Source organism: Scyliorhinus canicula, chromosome 13 (genome assembly GCF_902713615.1).
Source record: "Scyliorhinus canicula chromosome 13, sScyCan1.1, whole genome shotgun sequence".
NCBI lineage: Eukaryota > Metazoa > Chordata > Chondrichthyes > Carcharhiniformes > Scyliorhinidae > Scyliorhinus > Scyliorhinus canicula.
The window spans coordinates 47341196-47363143 of record NC_052158.1 but is presented as its reverse complement, the minus strand read 5'-3'; the positions used below and the strand labels follow the sequence as shown (position 1 = coordinate 47363143).

Sequence of the window (21948 nt, the reverse complement as noted above, 5' to 3'; positions counted from 1 at the left end):
GGTATCACGTGCTAGTGAGGTGAGGAACAGGGAGAAAGTGCAGAAAAACACGTGGCTGCAGGGATGGTGTAGGAGGGAGGGTTTCAGCTATGTGGATAATTGGAGCACGTTCTGGGGAAGGTGGGACTTGTACAGACAGGACGGTTTGCACCTGAACCAGAGGTTTTGCACCAATATCCTGGGAGCTAAATTTGCTGCGACTCTTAAGGGGGGTTTAAACTAATTTGTCAGGGGGCTGGGGAAACAAGCTGTAGTCCAGAAGCCAGTATTGAGAGTAGTGAGGTACTGAGCAGGGTATCCAAGTTGCAGGAGTGTAACAGCAGACAGAAAGGTGTGTCTACTTCAATGCAAGAAGCATGTAGGTGAACTTGGAGCGTGGATTGGTACTTGGGACTACGATGTTGTGGCCACTACGGAGACATGGTTAGAACAGGGACAGGAATGGTTGCTGGAAGTCCCGGAGTATTGATGTTTCAGTAAGAGTAGGGAAGGTGGTAAAAGAGGTGGAGGAGTGGCATTGTTAATGAAAGATAGTTTAACAGCGACAGTAAGGCAGTTCAAAGGGGATCTGCCTACTGAGGTAATATGGGCCGAAGTTAGAAATAGGAAAGGAGTGGTCACATGGTTAGGAGGTTTCTATAGGACCCCAAATAGTAATAGAGATGTGGAGGAAGAAAGTGCAAAAAAGATTAAGGATAGTTGTGGAGGTCTCAGGGTAGTTGTCATGGGTGACTTTAACTTTCCAAATATTGATTGGAATCTCTATAGGTCGATCAGTTTGGATGGGGCAGTTTTTGTACAGTGTGTGCAGGAGGGTTTCCTGATGCAATATGTGGACAGGCCAACAAAGGGGGGGGGGGCACATTGGATTTGGTACTGGGTAATGAACTGGGCCAAGTGTTAGATTTGTTTGTGGGCGAGCACTTTGGTGATAGTGACCACAATTTGGTGTCTTTCACTATTGCAATGGAGAGGGATAGGGCCATACGGCAGGGAAAGGTTTATAATTGGGGGAGGGGTAATTATGATGCGATTAGGCAAGAATTAGGGAGCATAAAATGGGAACGGAAACTGTCAGGGAAAGGCACAAATGAAAAGTGGTGCTTGTTCAAGGAACAAATACTGCATGTCCTTGATAGGTATATCCCTGTCAGGCAGGGAGGAAATGGCCGTGTGAGGGAAGCATGGTTCACAAAAGAAGTTGAATGTCTTGTCAAGAGGAAATTGGAAGAGTATGTAAGGATGAGAAAACAAGGTTGAGTTGGGTCGCTTGAGGGTTACAAGGTCGCAAGGAATGAGCTTAAAAAAAATGGGCTTAGGAGAGCTAGGAGAGAGCATGAGAAGTCCTTGGCGGGTTGGATCAAGAAAAACCCCAAGGCTTTTGACTTTTATGTGCAAAATAAAAGAATGACCAGAGTGAGGGTAGGGCTGGTCAAGGACAGTAGTGGAAACTTGTGCATGGAGTCAAGGCGTTGAATGAATAATTTTCTTCAGTGTTCACCAAGGATGAGCGTGTGATACAGGCGGGTAGGCTGGAGGAGGTAGATGTTCTGAGGAAGGATGTATTAGCAATTTTGAAAAATCTGAGGGTTGACAAGTCCCCTGGGCTAGATGGGATATATGCAAGGATTCTTTGGGAGACAAAGGATGAGATTGCAGAGCCTTTGGCTTTGATATTTGGGTCTTCACTGTCCACGGGGATAGTGCCAGAGGACTGGATCGTGGCAAAAGTTGTTCCTCTGTTTAAGAAAGGGAATAGGAATGACCCTGGTAATTATAGGCCAGTTAGTCTTCGGTGGTCGGTAAGTTAATGGAAAGGTCCTGAAGGATAGGATTTATGACCACTTGGAAAGATGCAGCTTAATCTGGGATAGTCAACACTGACTCGTGAAGGGTAAGTCTTGCCTCACAAATTTGATTGAATTCTTTGAGGAGGTAACTAAATGTGTCGATGAAGGTAGAGCAGTTGATGTCGTATATATGGATTTTAGTAAGGCGTTTGATAAGGTGCCCCATGATCGGCTCATGAAGAAAGTAAGGAGGTGTGGGATACAGGGACATTTAGCCAATTGGATAAGTAATTGGCTATCACATAGAAGACAGAGGGTGGTGGTGGATCTTGCCACACAGTCATGTGTGCATAGGGAGTACAGTGGAGGACTGAGCACACATCCTTGCGGGGCTGCAGTGTTGAGGACTATTGTGGAGGAGGTGCTGTTGCCTATCCTGACAGATTGCTGTCTGTTGATGAGGAAGTCGAGATTCCAGCTGCACAGGGAGGGGTCAAGTCCAAGATTGCAGACTTTTGTTGTTAGTCTTGTTGGGATAATGGTGTTGAAGGCGGAGCTGTAGTCGATGAACAGCAGTCTTACATAGGTGTCCTTGTTGTCGAGGTGTTCGTGTCGATTATAGAGCTAGGGAGATAGCTTCTGGTGTGGATCGGTTGCAGTGATAGGCAAACTGGAGTGGATCGAGACCGTCTGGGAGGCTGGTAGTGATCCGTCTCATGACTAGCCGCTCTAAGCATTTCATCATAACGGACGTCAGGGCCAACAGTCGGTAGTCATTGAGGCAGGCTACCTTGTTCTTCTTTGGTACTGGTATTATGGTGGTCTTCTTGAAGGAGATGGGGACTCAGAGCGGAGGAGTGAAGTGGTGAAGGTATCTGCGAATACACTCACCAGCTGGTCTGCGCAGGCTCTACGTGCTCACCCAGGAACTCCTTTGGGGCCCGTTACTTTCTGCGGATTCACTTTTAAGAAGGCAGCTCTTACCTCTGAGGCTGTAATAGTGGGTATGGGTGTGTCCAGGGCTGTTGGGGCAGGTGGCACTGATACATTGGCTGGCTGCTCAAAGCAGGCATAGAACTTGTTCAGATCATCGGTTAGCAATGCTCCAGCCCCAGATATTCCACCTGGCCTTGCTCTATAGCCTGTGATCTTGTGTAGGCCCTGCCATAATCGTTGTGGTCTGGGACTCTAGTAGGATGTGATATTGTCGTTTTGCATCCCTAAATTCCATTCATCATCCCCGAATTTCTTGTACAGGTCTGGGTCATCAGACTTGAACACCTAGAACATAGAACATAGAACAGCACAGAACAGGCCCTTCAGCCCTCAATGTTGTGCCGAGCCATGATCACCCTACTCAAACCCACGTATCCACCCTACACCTGTAACCCAACAACCCTCCCCTTAACCTTACTTTTATTAGGACACGACGGGCAATTTAGCATGGCCAATCCACCTAACCCGCACATCTTTGGACTGTGGGAGGAAACCGGAGCACCCGGAGGAAACCCACGCACACAGGGGGAGGACGTGCAGACTCCACACAGACAGTGACCCAGCCGGGAATCGAACCTGGGACCCTGGAGCTGTGAAGCATTTATGCTAACCACCATGCTACCCTGCTGCCTCCGTCCGGAACTTCAGCAGGGATTGAACCCTTTGGTTGAGCCAAGATTTCCGATTGGAGAATACCCGTATTGTCTTCTTTGGTACACAGTCCTCGACACACTTACTGATGAAGTCTGTGATGGTGGTTGCGTACTCATCCATATTAGTTACCACGGGCTTGAATAAGGATCAGTCCACAGTCTCCAAGCAGTCACGGAGGATGTCCTCGGACCAGCATTGCATGGTTTTCTTGACTGGCTCAGCACGCTTGAGTTGCGGTTTGTAAGCCGAAGCAGGAATATTGACTTGTGGTTGGATTTGCCAAAGTGTGGTTGGGGAATGGAGCGGTAGGCACCTTTGATGCTCGTGTAGCTGTGGTCCAGGGTGTTTGTACCTCTGGTGGTGAAGGAAATATGTTGACAGAGTTTGGGTAGGACCTTTCTAAGGTTGGCCTGGTTGAAGTCTTCAGCCACGATTGTCAGGGCTTCGGGGTGATTTGTTTCTTGGTTATTGATGGTGAAATGTAGTTCATCAAGTGCTTTCTTCACTTTCGCCTGATTCTTTTTACTTGGCAGATTGTTTATTTTTTCGTCATATCTTAATAATCCAAACCAGATCCCAGGCAATTATTGCTGGGGGTCTGGCTGAAGAGGAATGATAGACTCGCAGGAAACCTGTTGTTTCTTGGCGAGCTGGTGCATGGGGTTAATTTTTCGCCAGTAGAAATTGGAGGTGTTTGGAAATATTCAGTGTGTCTGGTGGCATCGGTGCAGAGAGGCAGAGTCAGTGAGTCTTTGACAGGGTGAGTTCAGACCGTCGACCTGAAGCGTTAACTGTTTCTCTCTCCACTGATGCTGTCCGGCTTACTGAGTATTTCCAGTATCTTCTGTTTATGTTGCAGATTTCCACAGCACTTTGCTCTCTCATTACATATTTTCATACTGAAAATTTGAAATGTGGATAGTTTCCATTTAAGCTTACAAAATATTTATCACTCAATGCAAAGTGTATTTTTTCTCTCAGTAAACCTTTCATGTGGATCCAGACAGCTCAATGTTACAGATGAATTGTTAATGCTACTTTTATTGGCAGGTTTTGCTGTCTTAAACTTAGACGTGTAACCAGGAATATGTCATTGTTGGTTTGGATAGTCTCACTTCCACATGGGATTGTTATTTGTGGCTCTTAGAGGTTGGAGTCTTTTGGATGTTGCTTTTGGATATTGCATAGGGCCAGACTGAAAGAGCTGATTGTATAATATGAATGAACAGGTTATGTGGAATTGTCTGACAAAATCGTGATTATAAAGTATATCATAGTAAAACTTGTGCTTACGATGGGTTTTGGCTTTTGATGGGTTTTATACATGGACATGTAGAGTACAAAAGTGAAGAGGTTTTTCTAAAGCTATTTGAAACAGTTTGATCCCACTGATGTTGGTTCACAATTCTGGGTGACTGATGGATGTGTGGGGGAAGGTTAAAGAGGCTGGGAGTGGTGAAGATAAGGGGCCTGGAAACAGCACCAGGGCTCATGACACCTCTCCATGGCACTGGGTGTACCTACACCACACTGATTGCAGTGATTCAAGAAGGCAGCTCACACCACTTTCTGAAAGGTAAGTAGGGATGAACAGCAAATGTTGGCATAGTCAGCGACACCCAGATCCTGTGAATATAAAAACAACAATAAGAAATCGAGTAATCAGCCCTTTCAGCAAAGGAGGAGAGAGGAGTTGGAGGGAATCTGTTTTTCTTCTTCTATTTTACAGAAGGATTGCACCATACTACTCCAGAGAATAAAGAGAGGATAGACACAGCAAATAGATCCTGACCATCACCCAATGAACAACTGTGGGATGACATCCAGTCCCTTTGCAGCCTTGCTCAACACAGAAAAGGTTGGACAGTTTTAACCATCATCAAGAAATAGGTCCCTTCAGGGGAGCTTGGACACATTGTCACGGACTAGTTAGTGGCGTGGAACTTTCCATCAGATCCAACCTTTCTGAAGGTTCGGTTGTGGGTGATTGGTGAGAGTGAGGATGGGAAGAGGAGTGAATGGGCTCCAGCTGTGATGAAAGCTTCCATCATTCATTAATCCTCATGATCCACTGACTCATTTTTACAGGTGAGAGGCTGTTCAAGAGTGATCTCATACCACATGAGGTTGACATTAGAACAGATACTTGAATGGTTTCTCATCCATGTATGAGGTTTGCAACCGAGGCTTCACGCACCCAGCGACATTCAAGGATCACTGACACATTCACACTGGGAGAAATTACACATTCACAATGGGGAGAACCCATTCATTTGTGAAATGTGAAACAAATAATTTTCACAGTCATCGACTTTCCTCGTGCACCATCACATTCACACAGATGAAAAACCATTCACATGTGAGATGTGTATTAAATAATTTTCTAATCATCTCATCTCCACACACATAAACACATTCACAAAGAGGACAAACAGCTTACATGTAGGCTTTTTAACAAATCATTCTTGGTGTCATCAGATCTCAGCAGACACCAAATCATCATTACGCTTGGGAGAAACAATTCATATGTGAAATGTGTGACAGATCATTCTCAGAATCAGAGACTCTGCATACATCAATGTATTCACACCAGGGAGAAACCATTCACGTGCAATTTGTACAAGAAATCATTTGCATGGTCATGTTGCCTCCAGGTCCATCTGAGGAACGACACAGGGGAGAAACCCTTCAAGTGTGAAATTTGTAATCAAGTTTTTCCAGTATCTATGAGGCTGCTGAGACACCAACATATTCACACAATGGAGAAATTATTGAGATGTGTGACAAAAATTCTTATGTTCACCAGAGGAACCGCAAAGGGGAATAACCTTTCAAGTGTGGGGCTTGAGATTAAACTTTAATGACTTTGACAATCCTGTGATGATCTTCAGGTCCAATGTTTATGACAAGATTTTCATCAATCCTCCAAGTCACTGAAGCACCAGCATATCCAAACAGGAGAAAAACCATTCATTCTGAGGTGTGCTAAAAGGCTTTTGCACAGTGTGTCCTCTGGTCCATCACCGCTCAGGGGATAAGCACTATTGGTGTGAGTTGGGTAATAAAGTCCTCACACAGTTTTGGACCCGCTGGAATATCAGCAATGACCGAGCCAAGTTTGAGTCAATCTGTCATCAAAGTATGAACCTCGAGACAAACTCACTGCAGAGGATATTCACAGAACAAGCAGCTTTCACGCCCATCAAACAGTTGGAGACACCAGTGCGAGATACTGAGATTGAAACATATAAGAACCGCAGGGGTATTGACAGGATGAATGTGAAGAGAATTTCCTTGTGGGAGAATCTAGAACGAGGAGCCACTGTTTTAAAGTAAGGGGTCACTCATTTAAGACCAGGATGAGTTTTTTTTTATTAAGAGGGCAGTGAGTCTTTGGGATTCTCTTCCTCAGAAGGAACTGGAAGCAGAGTCTTTGATTATTTTTAACACTTGAGAGAGATTGATTATTGATAAAGATGAAAGGATTTCGGGGGTGGACAGGAATGTGGGCTGGAAATGATAATCCAATCAGCCATGATTTTATTGAATGGCACAGTAGGCCGAGTGGCCTATCCTGTTCCTAATTCGAATGTTCGTGTGAATGTTTGTACTATTGTAGAGTTGTAAGAGAGTTTTTATATTTTACACTTGTTACAATTTTGCCGGTTAAAGGAAGAGAAGATTTTACCCTTTTTAACTAATCCACGCGAAAAAAATAGCTTCCATTGCAGCACAATTGTTTCTGATATGGTTTTGTGCATTATGCGCGGACAGGCCGCTTTCTGTTATTTCAAATGGAGATAATGGCGGTTAGTGGTGTCCAGAATGCATCGCACAGTGAATACGGTCTATCGGCATCAGAAGAGGCGCAGAGCACTGGCTTACTCTCTTCCCCCGCCGCATGTCAGGGCTGAGCATGCGCTCTGTTACAATGCTCCAGGAAACTGGGCGGGGCAGAGCGCTGCCTCAGCAGTAACGAGTGCGGCTCTCAGAGGCTCATTCAGAGCCGCCTGGGGAGCATGCGCACTATCAGCGCCTGAGGACCGAGCTCGACAGTTTCCGGGGTGAGTGGAATTGTAGGAACAGCCGCTGCCATTAGTCAGCTCCTGTCAGTTAGTGTTTGCAGGCTGACGGAAGGTCAGAAACCTTCAATGCTCCACAAGCATGATCTGCTTTTATCTTTGTATTGTTCACAGAACCCAATCCAGCACAGTGGTTAGCACTGTTGCTTCACAACGCCAAGGTCCCGCCTCAGTTATATGGGGAGCCACTGACAAAGGGGGGCATTAAATTGTTCCGGTCGTGTATGGTCAGCAATCTACAAACCTTCCTCTGGTGGTGGTCCACAGGAGCGCTCTGAGTTTTTTGGGGCATATCTGGTTACACCACCTGCGGTTAGATTGGTAGCGGCTGTGCTGCATGTATCCACATGTCCCCAAATGGATTCTGACATGATTGGGCTGAATAAATATGGACCGCTTGGATCAACCAGGCTACTTTTGCGCCTGATCTGCCCTGTATGCCTGACAACCCAAGGTGGACGCTGAATTGGACTGGATGGAGAACTTGGGCATCATACGCCCAGTGCAATTCTCGGCCGGTTGTCCTGGTCATGAAACTGGATGGATCAATGTATTTGTGTGGTGACTATAAGATGACAGTCGACCGTGTGTCTCAACTGGACAGTTATTCAGTCACGAAGATCAAGTATCTTAAAGCGAAACTCTGCAGAGGTCGCACATTTACGAAACTTCACATGAGTCACACTTACCTCCAGTTTGTCCTGGACCCCAAGTCCAGATGCATCATAATCGTAAATACACACGGGGTTATATGTAAACAACTGCCTGCTCTTTGGGACTTCATCCGCGTGCACAATATTCCAGTGAGTAATGGAGAACATGCTGTGAGGCCTATCCTTGTGGCCATCTACCTAGATGGCATCCAGATCATGGGCTCATCTGATCAGGAACACTGAAAAAACCTGGCCTAGGTGCTAAGGCATTTTGAGGAAGCTGGCATCTGCCTCCGACAAGAGAAATGTGTCTTTAGTACCGCCAAAGTAATGTACCTCAGCTACTGTGTAGACCGCCATAGCTTGTACCCAGTGGAAGAAAAGGTGCAGGCAATTTGGGTGGCACAGTAGCTCAGTGGTTTGCAGCTCCTCACAGTTCACTGCCTCATAGCTCCAATGACTCGGGTTCAACTCCAGCGTCGGGTGACTGTGTGGGTTTCCACCAAGTGCTCTGGTTTCCCCCACAGTCTAAAGCTGTGCAGATTAGGTGGATTGGCCATGATCAAGTGCCCCTTAGTATCCAAAAGGTCAGGTTAGGTGGAGTTGCTGGGTTAAGGGGATAGGGTGGAACCTGACCCTATATAGGGTACAATTACAAAGGGTCAGTGCAAACACGATGGGTCGAATGGCCTTCTGCACTGTAGTAATTCTATAAATTCAGCAGGCTCCAGTACCAGGTGTCCCAATGGAACTCCGATCATTTCTGGACCTACTAAAATACTATGGCAGGCTTCTCACAAACCTGGCCACCACTTTAGCTCCCCTCCACCATCTGTTGGGGCAACACTGGGAGTGGGCCCGAGAACAGCAGGTGGCTTTCAGCAAGGTGAAAAAACAGCTCATCAAGACTGCTAACCCACTTCGACCCATCCCACTCCTGTGACATGCGACGCTTCTCTGTATGGCATCGGGACCATGCTGGCCCACCACATGGATGATGGATCTGAACATCCCATCATTGACCGACGCGAAGAAGCAATTATGCTCATACCGAGAAGTCGTTCGGCCATTGTGTTCTGGGTCAAGAAATTTCAGCAATATTTCAGCATCGCTTCACCATTCTCATGGACCACAAGCCCCTCGGGTGATTCTCCCCATTGCTTCTTCCTGCATCCAGCAATGGGCATTGCTGCTCGCAGCACATGACTATGTTTTGGAACACCGCTCCTGGGCTAACATTCCCGACGCCGCCATGTTAAGCCGTCTGCCCTGCCGACTAGGCCATCTGCAGCAGCAGAGGCCAGTGAAGTCATTGCCACCCTCCATTTTATGGACACGTTACCAGTCATGGTGTCCCACAGCCGCAGGTGGACCCAGACTGACCCTCAGCTATCTCGTGTCTGCCACATGGTGCAGCATGCGGCTCAACACAGGGCTTTACCACAGGACCTGAAGGCCTACACCATAAATTTGCAGGAGCTTAGCACAGAAGACGGCATGTTCTCCTGGGGACACATGTTGCCCATGAATATGGATGCGGCCCACTCCTGATGGACTCCACAATGGACACCCAGGTGTGTCCCAGATGAAAATGTTAGCTTGCAGCTACTTTTGGTGGCCCGGCATCAACGTGGACATTGAGTGGGTGACCCAGTGCTGGGTCCAGTGTCAGGCACAGTAGAAGCTGCCTCCTCCCGCTCCGTTCCACTCGTGGGAAAGGCCAGGTCATCTGTGGTCCCTCCTTCATGTAGACTTTGTGGGCCCCTTACAGAGCGCAATGCCCATCGTTCTCATCAATGCCCAATCCAAGTGGACAGAGGTCCTCAGATACAGGCGAAGACGGCCCGGGCCACCTGGTGACAAATCATTCTCTCAATTATCTACTCTCCATCAACATGAATGCCTTTAAACAAGGGAAAAGCTGCTCAAGTGTGATATGTGTGACAGCATACTGTGTTATTAATACTCCTGGTCCATCAGGCAACCCACACAAGGGATAAACTGTTTGTGTGAGATTTGTGATAAAGCTTTCACAATATCTACGAGGCTCCTGAGACATCAGAGTATCCATACAGGGGAGAAACCATTCACATGCGAGATCTGTGACAACTCATTCTCAATATTCTCGGGCTAGGAAATGGGGGATGGAGGAGCGGTCGGTTTGGGACAGATGGAGGCAGCCTCATGTAAGGAGATCAGTTTGTTGTTGGCGCCCCTTCCGTTGTCACCGGTCAAGTACTTCACTAGTCTGGTGGTGGTATCAACACTGAGGGTTTGGAACCAGTGTCAGCAGTACTTGGGATTGGACGACGCGTTGCTGTTGGCACCGATTTGTGACAATTGCAGGCTTGAGATGGCAAGGTTCTGGGGTGGCGGCAAGAGGGGATAGAATGCTTTCATGATTTGTTCATGGGAGGGATTTTGCGGAGCTGGAGAGGACATTCCAGTTACCAAGGATGAATAGGTTCAGGTATCTGCAGGTCACAGGTTGTATTAGGAAGGAGATACATTTATTTACGATGCTGCCGACCCCGATGCTGCTGGATAAGCTTTTGTCTGAGGATGAAATTGGGGAGGGCAGGGTTGCGGACATGTTTGGGAAGCTGATGAAGAGGGAATGGAATGTGCTCCCATGGAGGAGGTCGGGCTCAATTAGGAGTAGGAATTGGGTGTGATGTTATGGTGTGGAGGGAAACTTTGTGGAGGGTGAATGCATCCTAGTCATGTGCTAGACTAAATCTTATTCAATTTAAGGTGGTGCATAGAGCCCACATGACGGTGTCCAGGATGAGTTGGTTCTTTCCAGGGTTGGAGGATAGCTCTGGGCAGTGTGCAGGGGAGCTAGCCAAACATGTGCATATGTTCTGGGCCTGCCCGAAGTTGAGTGGGTTTTAGAAGGGATTCGCAGATGTAATATCAAAGATTTTGTGAGTAGAGTTGGCTCCAAGTCCGGAGGAAGAGATGTTTGGTGTGTCGGAGGATCCGGGACTGCAGGTGGGGAGAGAGCCGACATCTTAGCCTTCGCCTCCTTGATAGCCTGAAGACAGATTTTGTTGTGCTGGCAGAACTCGGAGCTGCCGAAGGTATGGGTGAGTGATTTGGCCGAGTTCCTGCATTTGGAAGAGATCAAGTTGCCTTTTGAGGGGCGGAGGAGGGGGTTCACCTTGAGATGGGAGCTGTTTATCACCTTCTTTAAGGGGTATTGAGTCATCAGCAGTGGGGGGGGGGGGGGGATTGTTGTTTTATTTTTTGTTTCGGTGGGATAGGAAATAAGGTGGAAAAGGAGGATGGCTGTGAGCTGAGTGGGAGATGTTGGTTGGGGGAGGTGCTGGGAGGGTGAAGTTTGTTATCTGTTGCCGTGTATGTTTGTGATTATGTGTATATTTGAAAGGTCTTCAATAAATTGGTTTTTTTTTAAAACAAAAAAATATCCCGGCTTCACACAGTCAGTGCACCTCCTGATCCATCAACTCACTCACACAAGGTAGAAATCCTATCCGTGTGAGTTCTGTATAAAGTCTTCACATGGTTTTCAAACCTCCTTGAACAAGTTAAGTTAAGTTTAAGATTAAAAGTGGCAGGAAATCTCAGACCCGTGTTATGCTCCTCTTGCTCAATGTAGCGTGACGTGGCTGATGTCCCTGGCTCCTTCACGTGCGGGACGTGTGTCCAGCTGCAGCTCTTGTTAGACCGCATGACGGCTCTGGAGCTGCAGATGGACTCACTTTGGAGCATCCGCGATGCTGAGGCCTTCGTGGATAGCATGTTTAGCGAATTGATCACACCACAGATTAGGATTGCTGAGGGAGAAAGGGAATGGGTGACCAAAAGGCAGAGAAAAAGCAGGAAGGCAGAGCAGGTGTCCCCTGCGGTCATCTCCCTCCAAAACAGGCATACTGTTTTGGATACTGTTGGGGGAGATGGCTCACCAGGGGAAGGCAGCAATAGCCAGGCTCATGGCACTGTGGCTGGCTCTTCGGGAAAAAGAGTGGAAGGGCTATAGTCATAGGGGATTCAATCATAAGGGGAGTAGACAGGCATTTCTGTGGTCAAAAACGAGACTCCCGAATGGTATGTTGCCACCCAGGTGCACGGGTCAGGGATGTCTCAGATTGGCTGCAGGACACACTGAAGGGGGAAGGTGAACAGCCAGTTGTCGTGGTGCATATAGGCACCAGTGATATAGGTAAAAATGGGATGAGGTCCGACAAGCAGAATTTAGGGAGTTAGCAGCCAAGTTTAAAAAGTCAGACCTCAGAGTTAGTAATCTCAGGATTGCTACCAGGGCCATGTGGTAGTCAGAGTAGAAATGAAAGAATAGGCAGGATGAATGCGTGACTTGAGAGATGGTGCAGGAGGGAGGGGTTCAGATTTTTGGGACATTGGGACCGATTCTGGGGGAGGTGGGACTTCTACAAATTGGTCAGTCTACACCTGGGCCAGACTGGAACCAATGTCCTTGGGGGTGCTTATGCGATTGCTGTTGAGGGTTTAAACTAATGTGGCAGGGGGATGGGAACCAAATGAGGAGGTTAGTGGACAGTAAGGAGGTAATAACTAAAGCCTGTAAGGAACTAGATCATGAAGTCAGCGTCACTAAGGGGAAGAGTAGGCAGGGAGCAGATGATGAACGCAAAGGGACTGGTGGTCTGAGATGCATTTGTTTTAATGCAAGAAGTGTAGTAGGTAAGGCAGATGAACGTAGGGCTTGGATTAGTACCTGGGAGTATGATGTTATTGCTATTACTGAGACTTGGTTGAGGGAAGGGCATGATTGGCAACTAAATATCCCAGGATATCGATGTTTCAGGTGGGATAGAGAGGGAGGTAAAAGGGATGGAGGAGTTGCATTACTGGATATCACAGCTGTGCTGAAGGAGGGCTCTATGGAGGACTCGAGCAGTGAGGCGATATGGACAAAGCTCAGAAATGGGAAGGGTGCAGTAACAATGTTGGGGCTGTACTACAGACCTCCCAACAGTGAGCTTGAGATAGAGGTACAAATATGTAAACAGATTATGGAAAAATGTAGGAGCAACAGGGTGATGGTGATAGGTGACTTTAATTTTCCCAACATTGACTGGGATACACTTCGTGTCAGATGTCTAGATGGAGCAGAATTTGTAAGGAGCATCTAGGAGGATTTTCAAGAGCAGTATGTAAATAGTTCAACTCGGGAAGGGGCCATATTGGACCTGGTGTTGGGGAATGAGCCCAGCCAGGTGGTTGAAGTTTCAGTCGGGGATTACTTTGGGAATAGTGATCACAATTCCGTAAGTTTTAGAATACTCATGGACAAAGACGAGAGTAGTCCTAAAGGAAGAGTGCTAAATTGGGGGAAGGCAAACTATACCAAAATACAGCAGGAGCTGGGGAATGTGGATTGGGAGCAGCTGTTTGAAGGTAAATCCACATTTGATATGTGGGAGGCTTTTAAAGAGAGGTTGATTGGAGTACAGGAATGCTGTGAAAATGAGGGATAGAAATGGCAAGATTAGGGAACCATGGATGACAGGTGAAATTGTGAGACTAGCTAAGAGGAAAAAGGAAGTATACATAAGGTCTAGGCGACTGAAGATAGACGAAGCTTTGGAAGAATATCAGGAATGTCGGACCAATCTGAAACGAGGAATCAAGAGGGCTAAAAGGGGTCATGAATATCTCTAGCAAACAGGGTTAAGGAAAATCCCAAAGCCTTTTATTCATATATAAGGAGCAAGAGGGTAACTAGAGAAAGGGTTGGCCCACTCAAGGACAAAGGAGGAAAGTTATGAATGGAGTCAGAGAAAATGAGTGAGATTCTTAACGTGTACTTTGCATCGGTATTCACCGAGGAGAGGGTCATGACGGATGTTGAGGTTAGGGATAGATGTCTGATTACTCTAGGTCAAGTCGGTATAAGGAGAGAGGATGTGTTGGGTATTCTAAAAGGCATTAAGGTGGACAAGTCCCCAGGTCCGGATAGGATCTATCCCAGGTCCCTGAGGGAAGTGAGAGAGGAAATAGCTGGCCCTTAACAGATACCTTTGCAGCATCCGTGAACACGGGTGAGGTACCGGAGCACTGGAGAATTGCTAATGTTGTCCCCTTGTTTAAGAAGGGTCGCAGGGATAATCCAGGTAATTATAGACCGGTGAGCCTGACGTCAGTGGTAGGGAAGCTGCTGGAGAAGATACTGAGGGATAGGATCTATTCCCATTTTGAAGAAAATGGGCTTATCAGTGATAGGCAACATGGTTTTGTGCAGGGAAGGTCATGTCTTACCAACTTAATAGAATTCTTTGAGGAAGTGACAAAGTTGATTGATGAGGGAAGGGCTGTAGATGTTATATAGATGGACTTAAGTAAGGCATTTGATAAGGTTCCCCATGGTAGGCTGATGGTGAAAGTGAAGTCTCATGGGGTCCAGGGTGTACTAGCTAGATGGATAAAGAACTGGCTGGGCAACAGGAGACAGAGAGTATTAGTGGAAGGGAGTTTCTCAAAATGGAGAACTGTGACCAGTGGTGTTCCACAGGGATCTGTGCTGGGGCCACTGTTGTTTGTGATATCCATAAATGATCTGGAGGAAGGTATAGGTGGTCTGATTAGCAAGTTTGCAGATGACACCAAGATTGGATAGTATCAGATAGTGATGGGCTCTGTCAGAGAATACAGCAGAATATAGATAGATTGGAGAGTTGGGCGGAGAAATGGCAAATGGAGTTCAATCCGGGCAAATGCGAGGTGATGCATTTTCGAAGATCCAATTCAAGAGCGAACTATACGGTAAATGGAAAAAGCCCTGGGGAAAATTGATGTACAGAGAGATCTGGATGTTCAGGTCCATTGTACCCTGAAGGTGGCTGTGCAGGTCGTTAGAGTGGTCAAGAAGGCATATGGCATGCTTTCATCGGAAGGGGTATTGAGTACAAGAGTTTGCAGGTCACGTTACAGTTGTATAAGACTTTGGTTCGGCCACATTTGAAATACTGCTTACCGTTTTGGTCGCCACATTACCAAAAGGATGTGGATGCTTTGGAGAAGCTGCATAGTAGGTTCACCAGGATGTTGCCTGGTATGGAGGGTGCTAGGTATGAAGAGAGGTTGAGTAGATTAGGATTATTTTCATTAGAAAGACGGAGGTTGGGGGGGACCTCATTGAGGTCTACATGAGCGGTATAGACAGGCTGGATAGCAAGAAGCTTTTTCCCAGAGTGGGGGAACTCAATTTCTAGGGGTCACGAGTTCAAGGTGAGAGGGGAAAAGTTTAAGGGAGATATGCATGGAAAGTTCTTTGCAGAGGGTGGTGGGTGCCTGGAACGCATTGCCGGTAGAGGCAGGCACGATAGCGTCATTTAAGATGTATCTAGACAGATACATGAATGGGCAGGGAGCAGAGGGATACAGATCCTTAGAAAATAGGCAAGTTTTAGATAGAGGATCTGGATCGGCCCAGGCTTGGAGTGCCGAAGGGCCTGTTCCTGTGCTGTAATTTTTCTTTGTCCTTTATCAGCAAACTCACAGGGAAGACAAATCCTTCCAGTGTGATGTGTGCCAGGATTGTTTCACCTACTCCTCTCTCGCTAAACACCGACCTCTCCATACGGACGTGGAGCCGGCTCAGCTGCTTCCCCAACACTGAGAGTTGTCTGTGTTGTTTAGCCTCCAGTGCTCACACAGGGGAGCTGCCCTTCCAAAGCACTGTCTGTCTCAGCAGTGTCTATCTCCAACCTCTCCCACCATCAGTCCAATCATTTCAGAAAAGACAGATCCTCCTTCAGGTCACTGGTATTTGAGTAATACCATTGGTAATGTTAGGTTAAGGGGAAATTTAGACAATCCACCTATCCTGCAAGGTGAGATCCACACAGACACTGGGAGAATGTGCAAACATCACATGGCCAGTGACCCAGGGCCAGATTCGGACTACTGTCCTGAGTATGGTGAGAGTTGGGGTTGAGTCTGTACAGACCTGAGTTCCCTCAGCCCATCATATCTCTATGTAATAACGGTGTGATACGTTCACCTTACACTCTTCCAAGATTCATGTTCTGGGAAAGATATGGGCTGGATTCTCCCCTGGCGGGATTCTCCGTTGTGCCGGCAGCACAGCCACACCCGGGATTTTCCAATGGCGTGGAGCTGCCCACAATGGGGATCCCCATTGGCCTGCTGGTGGGACAGAGTCCCGCTGCAGGCAGGGGCGAACTATACCAGAAAACTGGTGTGGCGGATGGAGAATCCCACCCATTGTGTCATTTTCAAATGCTTTGTTGATTTGGTTTTCCGTTAGCTGAATATTGTTATTTGCCGGCTATTTTATCAATTTTCTGAGTAGATTTATAACTCACTTTTAAATTAAATTGAAACTATCTGATTTTTCAGCATGATGTGTTCCTATTCACTGAAACATCCTGGAACCTACAGTAAGAATCCTGTACATGTTATATTGGTCAATATCACCACAACTTAAATCCGAACAGCAGCACTAAATGGATTAAAATTACAATGTTTGTTTCACAAGAGCCCACATCAACAATCAGGGCCAAAGTGCAAGTGGAAGGGCTAACCTCGGCTCGTGGTATACTATTTTCAAAAAGATAGACCTTGTGACATCCACAGACGTAGGGCCAAGCAATCGCTCCCCACCCAGGGATACATCGGCGCAAAGAACACTTGGTGATTCATTAAAAACATTGTGCTGTACACTAAACAAGATAAGTATAATTATTCTTATTAATACATTACCCTCCCCTTATCATGGACTTACTAGCTAACGCAACGAGGCAATAGTTACCCCAAAATAAATTTTCTGTACATAAGCTTTCCCTTCCCATGTCATATCCCCTCGCACATGAAGGTTCAACCAACCTCTCTTACTAGGTTTTCGAATTGGTGATGTGCACAACACAGTTCTAAATTTGGGAACAGGGCATTTTCTCTCTCCTGAGATGCAGAATCAGGCAAGGATTCCTCATCTTTGTTTACAGCTGGCTGCCTCGCTGAATAAAGGCTTTCCGCCCACTTTAATCACTCTTCACAATTCATTAATCTGTTTTCTGCCAAAATGCCTTAAAATAAAAAGCAATTACGAAATTTGAGAAACGGTAGTTTTTGCTCTCCTGTGAGGGAGGGGGGTGGGGGGCGAGAGGTGGGGAATAAGGGGGGGGGGTGGTGAGAGGTGGGGGATAAGGGGGGGTGGTGTGAGGGGGGGTGGGGTGAGGGGGGTGGTGAGGGGAGGTGAGGGGGGGGGGAGAGGAGTCTGAAATGGCATTGGATGCACTAACATCACAATAACCTGTCATGACAATCATGCATGACATCCTGCAGAAATATATTCATAACAATTTCCTTGGAAGATGTTGAATCCGCGGTAGGCTGAACGCATAGACGGAAGTAGAAATTACAGAACAAGGTTTATTTCAATACAAATTACAAAAGGCCTCTGCTCCTCTAAGGGTCTCCTTCCCCGTCCTGCAGCTCGGCCGGATTTTTTATACAACTGGGGCTCACCTTGTGAAGGGGAAACTCCATCCCCTTAAAGGGGAAGGACTTCCTGTCTTAAAGCAGTATTTCATATTCTTGGGTGGAAATTGTATAGTCTTTTTCCTGGGACCTCCATTGGGGTTCTAACAGAAAACAGATATTTGTCCAGCAGACAACAATCTGTCTTTACAGTAATACAAACGTTGACTCCACATTATTTTACAACTCTGTACAATCGTTCAGTTACCAAACCATACCACTATTCGAGTGCTGTGGGTTGCATATACTGCAACCCGCTCTCTTGTGTCTCTCTTGCTAATGTGCTGATGTCACCACTGCCCGTCATCGCTGCCTTAGATTCTGATCTGCTGCCAAATAACTGAGGCCACACATCCCACACTGATGTTGGCAGTTTGAAAGCCCCTGAGGATGAAGAATTCTGTTCCACACTAGAAATCTGTCAAGCGTTTACCAGGGGGAGTGAGACAGCAGCTGCAATAAGTGAGGTTTTATTCAGATGGGACAATGACAATGATGCGACCATCAATTCACTCGGAGACTCAAGTCGAAGTAAACAGTGGTTTTAATCAGCTTAGAACTTTGCCTGCCTGCGACTAGCACATTACTGAAGGCGGTCCTGCAGGTCAGCTGCTCTTATACTTCCTATAAGGGGTGGAGCCATGGGCGGAGCCTGTACATGCTCCACATCTCCCCCTGTGGGTGAAGCCACACAGTGGCCCATAGATGAGCTCACAGGGTTAATGGCATGGCATAATCATCCATAATGCAACACAGTATACTGGTGAATTACTAGTGCTTAAACATTCACCACAGATAAGTTTAAATCCCCACCTGATCTGCTGTTCAAAGACGCCTCCGTTTCCCTGGTCAGTTTCCCAAGCTTCCGAAACTCATGTTACTGCAGAAATATTTGGATTGGCTGTGAGAGACGTCAATCAGAGTGCCCACCTACCCTGCCCATTCTCTCCTCTTCCTCTACCACAGCTGCTTCACTTCCTGTAGGGACTCAAAACCGAGTCAGGAGACGGTGAGTGAAGGAGCAGAATTTACAATCATTACATTGCACAATATCCACACAAATGTTCAGACAGTCTGACTATCCTGTGGGCAATCAGGTGTGGAAATGCCCTTTATGCTGTGTGAGAAGATCCAGCTCACAGACCGGTTTATTCGGTGCTTTGTGCTGAGCTGTTTGATTGGCTGTGTGTTGGATATTCAGGGTGTTTATTGGAAGCATTTCCTTTCTGATTTACAGACTGAGTTTTGTTAATGGGTCATTGCTGAATATGAGAAGGTGAGGTGTAATTATCTGGGAGGGGCAGCATTTATTAATTCAATGCCTTCATATAAAGATTTTGCCTGAAGGCTTCGCCCTTTCCCAAAAGCCTGGGTTTGGATTTGATAGTTTTGCCCAGTGCTGAGAGCTAATTTGGTCTGTGCAGTCTGAGTGAGTGCAGTGTGTCTAATTTCCCAAGATAACCCAGAACCCTTTAATCAGCTACACCAAAGCCATATTTTCCTGTACTTCAATCATTTCCTGCCCAGTGATTTTCTTCAAATAATTTGATAAAAGTGGAGACATTTCAAAATATCCATCGAATAAACATTCCTCCTGAGTATTTTAATATCAAACTTATACTTCAAGGGTAAAACTGGTCTTTGACAGTACAACACGAGCTCATGGTGAATTGACAGCCCGTTTTACTCTGCTTGCCCATCTTTTCATTTTCCCTCATTGTGGCTGGGAAGATGGGGATCTGGGTGGAGGAAAGAAAGTAGCCACATTCTCCTCCCTGGTCACCATCTAGAGTCCCGGCTGGAAACAGGGTGTGTGATAGTCAAGTGAGGAAGAAGAAATGACTTGTATCTCATCACTCACACAGGGGAATAGCAGACTGACACTCACTGGAACAATCTCTAACTGACCAGTCAGCCCCTTTAGCAAAGGAGGAGAGGGAGTTGAAGGAAATTATGGTTTCATTTCCTGTTTTACAGAAGGACTGCACCGCACTACACCAGAGAATACAGAGAGGAGAGACACCACAGATAGATCCTGACCATCACCCAAGGGACAATTGCAGAACTATGAGAACACGACCAGTCACTTCACAGCATTGCTCAACACAGAGAATGTTGGGCATTTTAACCATCACCTGGATAGCGGTCAGTTTAGGGGAGCTTTGACATATCATCAGATCTGAAACTGGTCAGTGGTATGGAACCTTCCATCAGAACCAGCTTTTCTTAAGATTCCGCTGTGGGTGATCAGTGATGCTGGGAAGAAGTGTGAGTGGGCTCCAAGTGCGATGAGATCTTCAGTTATTCATCGAGCCTCATCAACTACTGACTCACTCCCTCACTCCTCCAGGTGAGAGGCTGTTTCAGTGTTAGGTATGTGTTGGGGACTCCGCAGGTTCCTAAGATCTTCTAAGGTGCATTTGTTACATCTACTGTGAGCGCAAGGGCAGCCACATGGAAGGGAAACGATTCAGTTGTCATATTTGTGATGAAGGTTTTGTGACGTCTACGAAGCTCCTGAGGCACCAGATGATTCACACATGGGAGAAAACCTTCAGGTGCAGTATGTGCAAAAATTCATTCTCGGGGTTGTCGGCCCTCCGTAAACACCAACACACTCACACAGGGGAAAAATCCTTTAACTATGAGGTGTGTGACAAGTCCTTTACTGCATCAGCTACCCTCCGTCAACACCAGCACGTTCACACAGGTGAGAAACCCTTCACGTGTGAGGTGTGTGACAAATCATTCACACGGTCATCAAGCCTCAGCGAACACCAACATCTTCACACAGGGGTGCAAGAGAAATCCTTCAGGTGCAATGTTTGTGAGATGACTTTCAATCGAAATTCCCATCTTCTATCACACCAGAGGATTCACACCGGTGAGAAACCCTTTACCTGTGAGGTGTGCGACAAAGCATTCTCTTTGTTATCGACCCTTCGTAAACACCAACGCATTCACACAGGCGAGAAACCCTTCACGTGCGAGGTGTGTGACAAATCATTCTCGCAGTTATCAAGCCTCATTGAACACAAACGTCTTCACACCGGGGAGAAACCCTTCAGGTGTGATGTTTGTCAGATGACTTTCAACCGAAATTACAACCTTCTATCACACCAGAGGATTCACACAGGAGAGAAACCCTTCACATGTAAAGTGTGTGACAAATCATTCTCGAAGTCATCGAACCTCCGTCAGCACCAACGTATTCACACAGGGGAGAAACCCTTCAAATGTGAATTTTGTAAGAAAGCTTTCAACCAATCCTCCCGTCTTCTATCACACCAGATGAATCACACAGGAGAGAAACCCTTCGCGTGTGAGGTGTGTAAGAAATCATTCTCTGAGTCATCGACCCTTCTTAAACACCAACATATTCACACAGGTGAAAAACCATTCACATGTGAGGTGTGTGACAAATCATTCTCGCAGTTATCGAACCTGCACAGACACCAACGCGTTCACACATGAGAGAACCTCTTTTCAGGAAAGGTACTTGACAAATTTTTCTCAGACTCATGGTCTTCTTGTACACTGACATATTCACATGTCTGGGCAGCAAGGTAGCACAGTGGTTAGCACAGTTGCTTCACAGCTCCAGGGTCCCAGGTTCGATTCCCGGCTTGGGTCACTGTCTGTGTGGAGTCTGCACGTTCTCCCCGTGTCTGTGTGGGTTTCCTCTGGGTGCTCCGGTTTCCTCCCACAGTCCAAAGATGTGCAGGTTAGGTGGATTGGCCATGCTAAATTGCCGTGTCCAAATAGGTTGGGCGGGGTTACCTGGGTTATGGGGATAGAGCAGAGGTGTGGGCTTAGGTAGGGTGCTCTTTCCAAGGGCCGATGCAGACTTGATGGGCCAAAATCCTCCCTCCTGTACTGTAAGTTCTATGATTTATGTACGGTATGTGACAAATCATTCCCTCTGCAAACAGTATAACATACAGGAGACACACCATTCACATGGACGGTATATAACAGATCATTCTTGGATTAATCACCCCTCTGCACACACTGTTGAGAAACCATTCATGTCGATGTGTGCGATTTATCATTCTCATGGTCATCAGATCTCCACAGATACGAGCACATTCACACTCTCGCTCACCTGCTTCCCTTAAACTGAGAGTTGTCTAAGTTGTTTACCATAAGACCATAAGATATAGGAGAAGAATTATGCCATTCGGCCCATTGAGTCTGCTCCGCCATCCGTCATGACTGATGTGTTCCTTGATCCCCATTCTTCTGCCTTCTCCCCACAACTCCTGA

General features: G+C 46.7%; 1 protein-coding gene across 2 annotated transcripts in view; it reads left to right on the top strand.

Moving 5' to 3' along the window:
- LOC119976685 (zinc finger protein 271-like) overlaps nucleotides 1-21948 on the top strand; it is a 95750-nt gene that overhangs the window by 9426 nt on the left and 64376 nt on the right. Inside the window, exons 1-2 of one of the 2 annotated variants that reach the window (XM_038817384.1) lie at nucleotides 4411-5528; nucleotides 19660-21357. In XM_038817384.1, the coding sequence (XP_038673312.1) occupies nucleotides 20137-21156 (1020 nt within the window). In that variant the 5' untranslated portion in view covers nucleotides 4411-5528; nucleotides 19660-20136 and the 3' untranslated portion in view covers nucleotides 21157-21357. Of the gene's footprint in view, nucleotides 1-4410; nucleotides 5529-19659; nucleotides 21358-21948 lie in introns of those variants that run through there. The other variant, XM_038817385.1, reaches the window with a different exon arrangement.